Raw genomic sequence first — 14,461 nt, forward strand, 5'->3', positions numbered from 1 at the left:
CAAGGTAGACGAATAGAGAATTCCAGTAGACATATATTTTAATTGACTAGGCTAAATTCCTGAGAAAATAGTAACACTTCGACAGAACGGAAAGGAAAAGTTAGCTTTTAACACCTTGGCACAAAGGATTTGCCACCATCATTTCTGCCACGTGTTGTAGCACCTGGGGTGTTAAAACGTTTGCATGCACCCACGAGCCAAAAAAGTGCTCTTGGAATAGCCTACATAAAAACTAGGCTCGTGCGCTGAAAACGTACCCCTGTGGTTAATCATGGAACATGAATAATAAATCGTAAACTCGCCCCTGTCGGCTACTTTCACTGGTAAAACATTGAATATGGTAATATTTCGCATTGTTTGTTAGACATAGGCTATTTAAGGTTATTCAATAGGCTTATATAAAATGTAGCAGGGCAAATTGACAAATTGATTCAGGCCATATCTGCTCTGATTTATTTTAAACAAAACAAATGAAAAAGTGTGTTTTTATATATAAATATGTTGTAGCCTTATCTTTCAACATTGTGCACAGACAGTTCTTAACTACCAGACTTTATCAAACCATTTGGAATAGGTTAGAATGTTGCCCAAATGTAATGAGTTTTAATCAAAGTCTTTAGAGGGGCAATCTGCAAGGCGCTACATCCATTTATTTTACTTGATTCTTGAAGAATATAACTTAGAAATGCCTCGTGAGCTTAGTTCAACCGTCGAAACCAAAATGTAAGCTTGTTTGACTCCAATGTTTGTAAACAAAGTACATTTAAACAAACACTGTATAGCCTCAAAACATGGTTCAAACTATCATTTTGATATGTCTATGAATTTGAGAGGTTACATTTCTCCACACCCATCCCTAAGTCTTTTAATAAATATTGTGGATTTTTTTTTTTCGATCAAGCGACAAATTAGCCTTCAGAGAAGAGGTCATGGTGTGAGCAAGTCTACTGCCCTGACGAACCCAGATAACACTTTTGATTCGTAGTCTGGAAGAGACTAGAGAGGACAGCGTCAGACACAGAATATTGTAAATCGAAGACAAAACGAGTGAATTTGCAAGATGAAACCTTCATCCGTAACTCAATCTGACGCCACAATTTCTCCTAGAAAGGTACATTTCCCCCATATTTCATTCTATATCTTAAATGTGTCTTTGATATTGTTGTTGAACCGACCCTCTCTCTCATTAGTCATATTCTATTATTATTGACAGCTTCTCAAGCCATAAGTGGAGAAGCATTGCAGAGAATGATCAGAAGCTTGGAGTCCTTGAGAACCCTTCTTTTGCAGGGGCAACAGGATCAGGTATGGACAGCATCTCCCTTTCTTTACAGTGTATCTCCTTATCCTCTCCACCAGCTGTTAAGTATTTAGTCTTAGCAATGCTGATAAAACATAGTTTTTTCTGATCTCTAGAGTTTGGCCAGCTGTCGCATGGAGAAGTCAGGCAGAGATACTGGAACACACCGTGCTTTTCCTGAAGAGCAGAGATACTGGAGCACAGTCCTTTTCCTGAAGAGCAGAGATACTAGAACACAGTCCTTTTCCTGAAGAGCAGAGATACTGGAGCACAGTCCTTTTCCTGAAGAGCAGAGATACTATAACACAGTCCTTTTCCTGAAGAGCAGAGATACTGGAGCACAGTCCTTTTCCTGAAGAGCAGAGATACTGGAACACAGTCCTTTTCCTGAAGAGCGGAGATACTGTGTGCAGAGGCCTAGTCAGTTCCAGGAGGGCTTCTCAGCCTGCATGCAGAGGGATAGTCAGTTCCTAAAGATTAATGGGGTGGACAGGGATTTAGCTACAGTGCCACAGAGCATAAACCAAGACATGAGGTCGAAGGAATTGTCCGTAGAGGTCCGAGAGAGGATTGTGTCAAGGCACAGATCTGGAGAAGGGTACCAAAACATTTCAGCAGCATCAAAGGTCCCCAAGAACACAGCGGCCTCCACCATACTTAAATGGAAGAAGTTTAGAACCACCAAGATTCTTCCTAGAGCTGGCCACCCGGCCAAACTGAGCAATCAGTGGAGAAGGGCCTTGGTCAGGGAGGTGACCAAGAACTCAATGGTCACTCTGACAGAGCTTTAGAGTTCCTCTGTGAAGATGGGAAAAGGCAGGGACTGGGAGACTAGTCAGGATTGAGGAAAAGATGAACGGAGCACAGTACAGAGAGGCGAAGGTTCACCTTCCAACAGGACACCGACCCTAAACACACAGCCAAGACAACGCAGGAGTGGCTTCGGTAAAAGTCTCTGAATGTCCTTAAATGGCCCAGCCAGAGCTCGGACTTGAACCTGATCGAACATCTCTGGAGACATCTGAAAATAGCTGTGCAGTGACGCTTCCCATCCAACCTGACAGAGCTTGAGAGGATCTGCATAGAAGAATGGGAGAAATTCCCCAAATACAGGTGTGCCAAGCTTGTAGCGTCATACCCAAGAAGACTCGATGCTGTAATCACTGCCAAAGCTGCTTCAAGAAAGTACTGAGTAAAGGGTCTGAATACTTATGTAAATGTAATATTTTATATTATTTTATAAATGAGCAAAAATGTCTAAAAACCTGTTTTTGCTTTATCATTATGGGGTATTGTGTGTAGACTGACGAGGGAAAAAACAATTTAATCAATTTGTGGAAAAAGTCAAGAGGTCTGAATGCTTTCTTGAAGGCACTGTATATATACAGCACCAGTCAAAAGTTTGGACACACCTCCTCATTCAATAGTTTTTCTTTATTTTTACTATTTTCTACATTAATAGTGAAGACATCAAAACTATGAAATAACACATATGGAATCATGTAGTAACCAAAATTGATTGTGTATGTGTACCATTCAGAGGGTGAATGGGCCAGAAAATAATATTTAAGAAACTTTGAACGGGGTATGGTAGTAGGCACCAGGCGCACTGGTTTGTGTCACAAACTGCAATTCTGCTGGGTTTTTCACGTTCAACAGTTTCCTGTGTGTATCAAAAAGGGTCCAGCACCCAAAGGACATCCAGCCAACTCACACAACTGTTGGAAGCATTGGAGTCAACATGGGCCAGCATCCCTGTGGAATGCTTGTAGAGTTCATGCCCCAACAAATTTAGGCTGTTCAAATGAAAATCAAATTTTATTGGTCACATACACATATTTAGCAGATGTTATGAGTGAAAGATAACATATATTGAGATGAATGAAAGATAACATATATTGAGATGAATAAAATATAACATATTCAGATGACTGAAAGATAACATATATTCAGATGACTGAAAGATAACATACATTCAGATGACTGAAAGATAACATATATTCAGATGACTGAAAGATAACATATATTCAGATGACTGAAAGATAACATATATTCAGATGACTGAAAGATAACATATATTCAGATGACTGAAAGATAACATATATTCAGATGACTGAAAGATAACATATATTCAGATGACTGAAAGATAACATATATTCAGATGACTGAAAGATAACATATATTCAGATGACTGAAAGATAACATATATTCAGATGACTGAAAGATAACATATATTCAGATGACTGAAAGATAACATATATTCAGATGACTGAAAGATTACATATATTCAGATGACTGAAAGATAACATATTGAGATGAATAAAATATAACATATATTCAGATGACTGAAAGATAACATATATTCAGATGACTGAAAGATAACATATATTCAGATGACTGAAAGATAACATATTTTCAGATAAATTAAATATAACATATATATTTAAATGACTGTCAAGACAACTTGTTTTGTCGATTAAATTGTTGAAATTACTCATACAATGCAAGAGCCCTTGTCAGTATCCACACAATTTAAGAGCCATCATGGATATCCTGGAGTGAAATGTTTAGGCCTAATTTATTTAGAAAATATGTATATTTTTGGCAACTGAGATCCAATGTATTTTAATAATTTAATATTCTTACAAATAAAATACAAATGTAAAATCATCTCAGTCTTGTTTATTTGCATCTGTGTTTTGATTCATAATTTGTTTTACTTTCCTGATTTGAAAACATGTTTTAACTGCAAAAAAGGACGGTAGCACACAGAAACGTTTTTAACCTGCATAATAAAGTTAAGCAATATGTGTCTTGCTGGAGAAGTGGAAGTGTTCATAAACATTAACTGGACTAAGATTGAGAACTTTGATTCACCATGGAGTCACTTCCCACCGGGTAAACACTGGTTGAATCAACGTCGCTTCCACGTCATTTCAAGCAAAAATAAATATAAATGTGCTGACGTTGAAACAACGTGGAAAACTGATTGGATTTGAAAAAGGAAATCAATGTAAGGGAATTTAGTCTTTTTTTTCACCCATTTTTCTTCCTAAATCCAATGACAAAACGAGACGTTGAACTGACATTTTTGCCCAGTGGGTTCATTCACATTTGAACCTCTTGAAATGAGTAGCCTAAACTATGTGTAATTCGATGCTTGGTGTGGTATAGTTTCACCTTGATTTTCCTTTCCCATGGGAATCTCTAAAGAGGGAGTTACATTTGCACTTGTAAAAGGGACATCGTTCTTATTTTCTCGACTGGCAGTTTGACAGTCTCTTTGCTGCAAGTAAGTGCGAATGTTAACCAAGGCGCGTATCGTGCAGGTTTGCCTGATTTACCGCCATAGGAAAATAAGGACCACAATGGAAATAAGCTGTTAAACTTTATTGTGTTATAGTTGATGATTTTCTTAAATTGTATGTGGAGGTGTCACCAGCTGGAGCGCCCTTATCTATGGATTTTACAAATTGTCAAATAAATTCAATCAATTCAATCAATCAAAGTGAACCAAACCGAGGGATCTTGCACGATAATGATTTTCTATGCTGCTGCGGTGCCACGGATGCAGAGATATGATTAGTCAGTGAGGATTGGTAGACCTATAGGTTTATCTCGTCCGCAGGCTGGATTGAGAGAAAGTGTCTGGTGAACGAGATCCTTATAGGCTGTCATGTGGGCTGTCATATGATAATGATTCACCATTTTCTACAATAATGACTTAAACTGGTGCGTAAAGTGTACATTAATTGAAATGATTTACATTCATGTTTTAGCCTAACGTTTAATGTAGCGTACGCCTTCACTTTATTCCATGCTATGAATAGCTACTTTATTCATTTACTGTGCCAGTCTTAAATTGAGGCATTTCAGAGGGTGAGGTTTGGTGGAGGAATATTGGTTTGCAGACCAACGCGCCGTTTTCAGGCCCATTATTCATGCTGGTTAAATCCTCTTCAGGAGGGCAATGAAGGGGGAATGGTCTTTCTCCGCTGGATATTAATTGCTGGGGACTGTGCACAATGCGGTCTCCGCTGTGCTCTATCCACTTTTCATTGAAATAGAAATGGAGACCGGAGCTGCGGGGGGTGCACGCTTTATGTGGGCGGGGACACACCCCTTTGCTCAAGCGCAATGCTACCAGTGCGGTTTGAATGAGATTCTTCCGGTTAACATCTGGTCGCATGGTCCGCTTGCCTGCCTCTGTAATTAGAGCAAATGTCTCGCTCCAGCAAACGACTCCCCACCCTGTTAATTCAAGTCGTGGCAAGAGCACCACGGGGTTCCTAAACACCTTTCAACGGGAGCAAGGCTAAATGTGTATCTTTAAACCAATGTGGGGTAAAAACTTGGAAAAGTATGTTATGGGAGAAATGACTTCAAAAATGATGTTGGGATGATATTATCAGAATGTAACTTGCCTAGCCCGGAATCCTCGGAAAGTAAACTGGCGTGTGTTGTGCATAGCCCATATTTGAATGACGCGTTACCTGGCTTAAAGTTCATTTATCATTTACTTTATGATCTGATTAAATAACATTTACCTATAATTTGCAACACAAACAACTGTCAGGGACCTGGCTCAATAGCTGTTAAGCCAACATTGGGTTTATCATTGTAGCAACTTTGAAGCTGAGGATGTTAGGGAGTCAATGGGATCAGTAGCGCCATCGTGTGGTACAAAGTAGTGGTGTAGAACGCCAAAAAAGACAGACTTCCATTACATGGGCCTACATTATTTAGTGTCTCAACAGGCTGGGAAAACAATCTGTAAATATATGTTGTATAAGACTTATTCAGTGAATTTGCATCATTCACCATTAGTTTGACTTCTTTAGTCCCGAACTTCTAGACTAGCCATATTAAATAATTCATGGAATTTTAATAAGAGTTGCTGTGGCCTGTGGTAAGATTTTAGCCTGGTTGACACCAGACCACGTGGCAGAACTCGAGTTGTGTAATCACTGTTGTCTGGAATCATCCAGAGTCTGTCACTTTAGCCAGGAAAGTAACATTCTAGGCTTATGAATAAAATTCAACGAAAACATAACACATCCCCCATGGCCCTGATAGCAATACATATTTCACTCACTCATCCCAGTCACACTGGCTGGCTCATGGGGCACCAACAAAGTCATCACTTCTGTCGTTCTGTGGCCATCATATATGTTTCAAATATTGTCTAGAACATGCACTGTATTTCACTAGTGACCAGGAAAAAGATGGACAACAAAGCATTTAATCACAAAAAGAAAAACTATGTATTTATTATAATAACAGCTACAGAAGTCACACTAACAAGCAGCTGCATACAATAAGTACAAAGGACAATAGGTCATTGGATTTATGGCGTCATTGTTGGGTGAGTAGCAAAGCTCTGCGGCTGGATTCAGTGCTTTTCTTTCTCCCTGTGTGTGTGTGCGCGTGTGCGTCCATGCCATCTGCTGGTCAGACCTTGCCCACAGCCAGGCCCTGAGCCCTCTGGTACTCTTGCTGCAGACTAGACAGGACCTCACGGTGCTGATCAGACTTCTTCTCCATGTCCTTTAGTAGAGTCTCGTATCTTTGACTACAGCCCAAAACAGACAGAAAAATGAGTTACGCTTCTGGATGAAATACTTTATACTTTAGGCAATAAGCGGTTGTTATTTCGGACACCTTGTGTAGTTATTAAAATGAATAAACATTATCTTTCAGGCTCACATCTCCCCATTTATGTATTCTAGCCTCTTTGCCACTGTGGCTTTGGCTTCCTCCAAGTCTTGCTTCACCAGAACTGGACCTATAAGCTTGTAAACTGTGTTCTGGGTGTCCAACAAGTCCAACTCCTGAAAGACGGAAAGGAAGTTTATTAGCAGCGGAATATATACTGGGATTCATTCATACTTACTCAACATCCATTGTGAAATCTCAACGCCACTGTAGAAGGATAGAGACGTGTACTTACCTCTTTGACTATATTATTCTCTGTCACCTGAGCCTCCAGTTTCTGCCTGGCTGACATGCTCTTACTAACATCTAAAGGGAATAAAAGCAACGTTAGCAAATCAGTGTGGGTCTTGACATGTAAACAATGACAACTTTGGGTACACGAGGACCAGTGATACTGAGTGATGTAAATGGAACATAGCTAATATCCATGTCTATGGTAATATTATGCAATATAGGGTGTGCTGTATAGGGTGTAACCAACTGTACAAACTATTGATCTTACGACGACCTATTATTGGGATGGAAGATCAGAGGGGTATACTACATAGCAGGTTCAAGGTGTTTACCAGCTAACTTGCCTGAATATTCTGAAGCAACCTTTTTTTTGTATAAAGATACGCTTTAAATGGGTATGGAAGATCAGGTAGCAAAGGGCAGTTGTCTAACGTTAGATTTCATGAATAATGCACATTTTCTAAGTTACTTGTTACTTGACCTAATAGCTAGCTGTTACAGTATAACCAGACAGATGTCAATTTCTAGCTAGCTGCTGAGGTAACAATAAATGACCATGCCAGCAGAGATGTACCATGCATGTAACATAGCTATAGCTAACATTAGCTAGTTAGCGAGCTAACGTTAGCTACATACCTTTTTGCATCTGCTGGTATTTTTCTAGCTCCGATTGTAATTTCTTCTGAATCGCCTCTGCCATATCTACGGTGTTTCTGATCAAGCCTTTGTTTATTATAAACTGAAACGAAATCAGTTCCTATACCTAGCAGCAACAGAATATCGTGCGTGGCTAGCTCGGGAACAACCCTTCTTCTTCGATGAGATTTAGCGGCGATTGGCATCCAATAAATGTTGCATTACCGCCACCTACTAGACAGGAGTATAACTCCTTTATACTTGCTTGAAAATAAAAATAAATAAAGAAATACCTTACCATCTAACAGTACACTCACTAAAAACTCACCACCCTACTCCACTATTTACATCTATCTAGTCCTGCCTCAGGCCAAAAGCCGGAAAGGACGGGACACCACCACTCTTCTGAAGTCAAGTCTCATACACCCAAATACCTCTCTGCAGCTGCCACCACAACCTCAATTTTCTGCGACTTACGTACCATCCCTGCAGTACAGTAACCATTGCTATAAATGCTAAAAATCCAATATTTCTGAAGCATATATCACTATCCTTCTGTACTGGTACAGGTCTACTACTCACACCAGTCCTCTCCGGATCCCTCCCCTTGACCCATCTTCCTCTACTTTCTTCACTGCCTCAGCATAAGACAACTTCTGCACTACTCTAACCCTGGAAACCTCAACCTGCCGCTCTCACAGGTTGATCCCCAGCTCCATGGGCACCCCTACAACTAACATATACCACTACGTTCCCCATGCTACACATTCCTTTGTCTTCTGCACACTTCTCACACCTAGGAACCTCCCTCCTACACACTGCTGCCACATGCACATATGCTTGACACCTGTAACAATGTAATGTATTCGGCAAAAAAGCTTGTACAGGATAATTTATATATCCATCCTAACATCACTTTTTGGGCAAGCATCCCTTCTTCTTATTCTTCTTCTTCTTCTTTGTGATTGGGTTAGCGGTGGAACAACCCATTTTTGGAGAATTAAAGATTAAAGTAACTACTTCCAGGTAAAAATGCTTAAAGAAACTTTAGAATAGAAGTCCTTGTTTGAAAACTGTAAAGGAAGCAAAGCTGATATGAAGTGAGGGTAGCATAATTCGATCCTAAATCAAACTTATATTCAATGTGTGCTCTGTAATGGACTAAAATGGCTTTTAGTTTCATAATCCATGAGATCAGAGAGGAAGAGGCGAAGCATAAAGGTTTTACTCAGCCCAAAATCTTTCCACAAAAATAAACCCACGAAGTGAAGGATTTTTGAATGGAGGTCAATGAGAAAGTGTCGAATTTGGTCAACAAAAACCGGAATTGCTTATTTTCTATGTTGTTACGAATGCACTGATATAAGTAAACGCACGTGGCATTTCGGGTAAATAAAAAAACCGACTTTATATCTGAGTTGTGCCTGTTGTTAGAGAAAGATAGAGGACTCATTTTAGCATGGACATTGCCATTGAAGGCTTCCACCATTTTAAAGTAGTCAACTGGGTGGGGATTCCTATGAGTTGGGAGAAATCAGCCAATGAAGAAGAAGGCATTTGACTACTTTGGGGAAATTATCAGGGGATGTAGTATTTAATTATGGATTTCATTTCCTTAGTGAGATTAGAATATTGAGAACATTGGGTAGGTTTAGACCTTCCGTCTCTGGTCTACACTCCAGTCCAGTTGGTTGCGGTAAAGCACCTTAAAGTTGGTTGCCATCCGACATAAAAGAAAATCCCCAGAAGAAAAAGAAGAGATCAATATCCCACTTCCGGGTTCATCTTCATAGCTTACGACATTTTGTAGCGACACTGTTCATTTCCTTTCTTCCCTCATGAAGATGGCTTCGTCTTTTTGGAAAGGTGTTGTATGTGTTGGTCTATTTGCCTTGGCACATGCAGCTTTCTCAGCGGCGCAACGTAAGTGCGATATCAAAAAAGAAGATAAACATATCTGGGTTTTTATTTTTCTGTTTAGATCAAAATCCATATAGATATCAGCCATGCAGTGAACTGCGGCCTGTCAACTAGCGCGAGCTAGCTAGCTAATTTTCATTCCACATCAGCCAAAACAGTTTAGCAAGCAATGAAAATTAGTTAATAGGCCAGACATGTCTAACTACTAGCTAGCTATTTAGTTAGCTACTTAGCATATCATATTATTGTCACTGCAAGCAGCTACAGTAGCTAACAATGGGCTTTTTCGACATTGCAGCCGACAGTGCAGGCGACTGCTGACTGATCTACAAATCACCTTGTATCATAAATAAATAGTCATTGTTTATAGATCAGTCAATGTCTGCTTGCCAACGCGATATGTTAGTACAATGTTAGCATAAAATGTGTATATATATTTTTCTTTACTAACTAAGCCTTCGTTAAAATGAAAACAAGGAAGCTATGCTCCCAAAGCCCAAGTACTATCTAACAGTTATGCAAATTAGATTGCAACATCTGGGGTGTAATCATTAGTCCAAACAGTTCCGTTTTGCAAATAAAACTATTTGACAAATTCAGATAGGGGTCTCCCCGTTTCGTTTGCATCCGTTTAAGAAACGTTTAGCCACAAACGGCGGAGTGAATATACCCCTGTTATGGATGGAACTAGGCTACCAACTTGTTTTGGTCTCAACTGTAGCCACATTGCTTCCAGTGTGATAAATGTTATTCTCTTCTACCACCAGATCGATCCTACATGCGTCTGACAGAAAAAGAAAACGAAACCCTACCAGTAGATGTAAGTTATTTAATACTGTTGTAGCTAGTTACATTATATTCTTTGATGTTTATCTATTGTATTCATTGTTCCGTTTGATATATTGTTTTCATTTTGTTTTGCAGATTGTCTTACAGACTTTGTTAGCGTTTGTTCTGACCATTTATGGCATAGTCCACATCGCAGGAGAGTTCAAAGAAATGGATGCCTCCTCAGAGCTGAAAAACAAGTAAGCCACCATTTCATATTAGTCATGGACTTCCTATATGGATAGCCCTATGTTGTTATTGACCCATCTCACTGAAAACATAATGAGTATAGTTTAAACTTGACTCAATGACCTCTTCCTGTTTTTCAGGACATTTGACACGTTGAGGAACCACCCATCTTTCTACATGTTCAATCATCGGGGTAGGGTGCTCTTCCGCTCCCCTGACCAAGAGGCTTCTGCTGTCCCGAACCCACAGGCCCTGCCCAACCCCCTGCGGCTTCGCAAGCTGGAGCATTTGCACTGAGACTGGCCTTCTCTGCCCACATGTCTTTATTTCTGTGCAGATGAGCTTATTGGTTAGATGGAGGGAAAAGTAATTTCTCCCACTTTTAATTTGTCTTTGTACATATATTAATATGCTGTACAAATTTGCATCTTTCCATAAATGTGGTTACCATATTTAACTCCTGACTGTGCCAACCAACCCCTCAGTTTTTCAGGCATATTTGTTTGTATATAATTGTTATTGCTTAGGAGTTGTAAGGATTTGACACCTCATCCCCTACCCCTTCCTAACAGCATGGGGGAAATGTTCCCCTTTGTTGGACAAGGGGCATAATAGAATGTTTCGTTTGCCACACATATGTCTATCATGAGCAGCTGTCTGGAACTATTTATTTCATATTTTATCTGCAGATATGAGATTTGTGTTATGGAGTAAAAAGCCTTCACTTCAGTTAAAGAATTCATGACCATTCATTATGCCGATCTGTTGCAAAACGTTTCTTAAATGGAAGCAAATGAAGCGAGGAGGGACTAATCTGAATTTGTCCAATTGAAACACTCTTGTTTAAATGATTACACCCCTGATCTCCTGGAGTTTGAAATTAGGCTTTTAAGCTTATTCTGTATGCAATAAAGAGTTATTACAGTGGGAGTCACAAACGTCAAGCCTGAAGGGTGCAGCATGGAAAGCAGAGTAAGGCAGTGTTCCAGAAATGCTAATGATACTATGAACACTAAGTAGAGTTTTCATCATTTTACATTTTGGTTAAGATTAACTCCCTGTTTTTAACTTAATAAAATCATACTGAGATTTTATCAATGTCAGGTTGCATGTTCTTTTGATGCATTTTATTTCTGCATTTATTGGTCAAAGGTAACTAAATGTATGTAATGTCTTGCACATACACTACAGTTTATATATACAAAGTATTATTTAACCTTTATTTAACTAGGCAAGTCAGTTTAGAACAAATTCTTATTTACAATGACGGCCTACGCGAGGAACAGTGGGTTAATTGCCTTGTTCAGGAGCACAACAGATTATTTACCTTGTCAGCTCAGGGATTCGATCCAGCAACCTTCCTGTTACTGGTCCAATGCTGTAACCACTAGGATACCTGCCGTCCGACCATACAGTGAAATGCTTACTTTACAAGCCCTTCACCAACAATGCAGTTTTAATAAAAAATCATAATTAAAGAGCAGCAGTAAATAACACTAGCGGGGCTATATACAGGTGGTACTGGTACAGAGTCAATGTGCGGTGGCACCGGTGTCGAGGTAATTGAGGTAATATGTACATGTAGGTAGAGTTATTAAAGTGACTATGCATAGATAATAACAGAGAGTAGCCGCAGCGGGTGGAGCCGGTGTAGTACGGTTCGATCTTAGTCCTGTATTGACACTTTGCCTGTTTTATGGTTCGTCGGAGGGCATAGTGGGATTTCTTATAAGCTTCCTGGTTAGAGTCCCACTCCTTGAAAGTGGCAGCTCTACGCTTTGTGAAGTGGAAATGTCTAGGAGCAACAACGGCTCAGCCACAAAGTGGTAGGCCACACGAGCTGACAGAACGGGACTGTCGAACAGGACCGAATGTAGCGCGTCAAAATCTTCTGTTGCGCTACCAAGTTCCAAACTGCCTCTGGAAGCAGTATCAGCACAATAACTGTTTATCGGGAGCTTCACAAAATCGGATTACATGGCTGAGCAGCCGCACACAAGCCTAAGCCATGCTCAAAGCCAAGCGTCGGCTGGAGCTGTGTAAAGCTCACTGCCATTGGACTCTGGAGCAGTGGAAGCACGATCACTGGAGTGTTGAATCACACTTCACCATCTGGAAGTCCAACGGACAAATCTAGGTTTGGCGGATGCTAGAAGAACGCTACCTGACCAAATGCATAGTGCCAACCAACTGTAAAGCTTGGTGGAGGAGGAATAATGGTCTGGGGCTGTTTTTCATGGTTCGGGCAAGGCCCCTTAGTTACAGTGAAGAGAAATCCTAACGCTACAGCATACAATGACACTCTAGACGATTCTGTGCTTCCAACTTTGTGGCAACAGTTTGGGGAAGGCCCTTTCCTGTTTCAGCATGACAATGCCACCGTGCACAAAGCGAGGTCCATACAGAAATGGTTTGTCGAGATCGGTGTGTGGAAGAACTTGACTGGCCTGCACAGTGCCCTGACCTCAACTCCACCAAACACTTTTGGGATGAATTGGAACGCCGACAGCGAGCCAGGCTTAATTGCCCAACATCAGTGCCTGACCTCACTAATGCTCTTGTGGCTGAATGGAAGCAAGTTCCCACAGTAATGTTCCAACATCTAGTGGAAAACCTTCCCAGAACAATGGAGGCTGTTCTAGCAGGAAAGGGGGACCAACTCCATATGATTATGGAATGAGATGTTTGACGAGCAGGTGTCCACATACATTTGGTCATGTAGTGTATATCTGTGGGTCAGGATGCTGTAGTTAGGTTACAGATTGATACTTCAGGGCTCTCAGTCAAGGCTGTAATACAGTGGGGGAAAAAAGTTTTTGATCCCCTGCTGATTTTGTACGTTTGCCCACTGATAAAGAAAGGATCAGTCTATAATTTTAATGGTAGGCTTATTTGAACAGTGAGAGACAGAATAACAAAAAAAGTATCCAGAAAAACGCATTTCAAAAATGTTATAAATTGATTTGCATTTGAATGAGGAAAATAAGTATTTGACCCCCTCTCAATCAGAAAGATTTCTGGCTCCCAGGTGTCTTTTATACAGGTAACGAGCTGAGGTTAGGAGCACACTCTTAAAGGGAGTGCTCCTAATCTCAGCTTGTTACCTGTATAAAAGACACCTGTCCACAGAAGCAATCAATCAATCAGATTCCAAACTGTCCACCATGGCCAAGACCAAAGAGCTCTCCAAGGATGTCAGGGACAAGATTGTAGACCTACACAAGGCTGGAATGGGCTACAAGACCATCGCCAAGCAGCTTGGTGAGAAGGTGACAACATTTGGTGCGATTATTCGCAAATGGAAGAAACACAAAAGAACTGCCAATGTCCCTCGGCCTGGGGCTCCATGCAAGATCTCACCTCGTGGGGTTACAATGATCATGAGAACGGTGAGGAATCAGCCCAGAACTACACGGGAGGATCTTGTCAATGATCTCAAGGCAGCTGGGACCATAGTTACCAAGAAAACAATTGGTAACACACTACGCCGTGAAGGACTGAAATCCTGCAGTGCCCGCAAGGTCCCCCTGCTCAAGAATACATATACATGCCCGTCTGAAGTTTGCCAATGAACATCTGAATGATTCAGAGGACAACTGGTGAAAGTGTTGTGGTCAGATGAGACCAAAATGGAGCTCT

General features: G+C 40.5%; 2 protein-coding genes across 2 annotated transcripts; one reads left to right on the forward strand and one right to left on the reverse strand.

Moving 5' to 3' along the window:
• Positions 1-6,540: 6,540 nt before the first annotated feature.
• On the reverse strand, positions 6,541-8,096 carry pfdn6 (prefoldin subunit 6). The gene is made up of 4 exons (XM_014212868.3): positions 7,886-8,096; positions 7,251-7,321; positions 7,007-7,131; positions 6,541-6,872 (listed from the first exon to the last, which is right to left on the reverse strand). Exons 1-4 carry the CDS (start codon positions 7,947-7,949, stop codon positions 6,752-6,754), a joined length of 381 nt encoding a protein of 126 aa, XP_014068343.1. The 5' UTR covers positions 7,950-8,096; the 3' UTR covers positions 6,541-6,751.
• A 1,578-nt stretch (positions 8,097-9,674) lies between these two features.
• Positions 9,675-11,916, forward strand: mmgt1 (membrane magnesium transporter 1). Its single transcript, NM_001141502.2, has 4 exons — positions 9,675-9,808; positions 10,573-10,625; positions 10,730-10,833; positions 10,963-11,916. Exons 1-4 carry the CDS (start codon positions 9,724-9,726, stop codon positions 11,117-11,119), a joined length of 399 nt encoding a protein of 132 aa, NP_001134974.1. The 5' UTR covers positions 9,675-9,723; the 3' UTR covers positions 11,120-11,916.
• The last annotated feature ends 2,545 nt before the right edge of the window (positions 11,917-14,461 follow it).

The sequence above is a fragment of the Salmo salar genome, chromosome 09 (assembly GCF_965601325.2).
Source record: "Salmo salar chromosome 09, fSalSal1, whole genome shotgun sequence".
Taxonomy (NCBI): domain Eukaryota; kingdom Metazoa; phylum Chordata; class Actinopteri; order Salmoniformes; family Salmonidae; genus Salmo; species Salmo salar.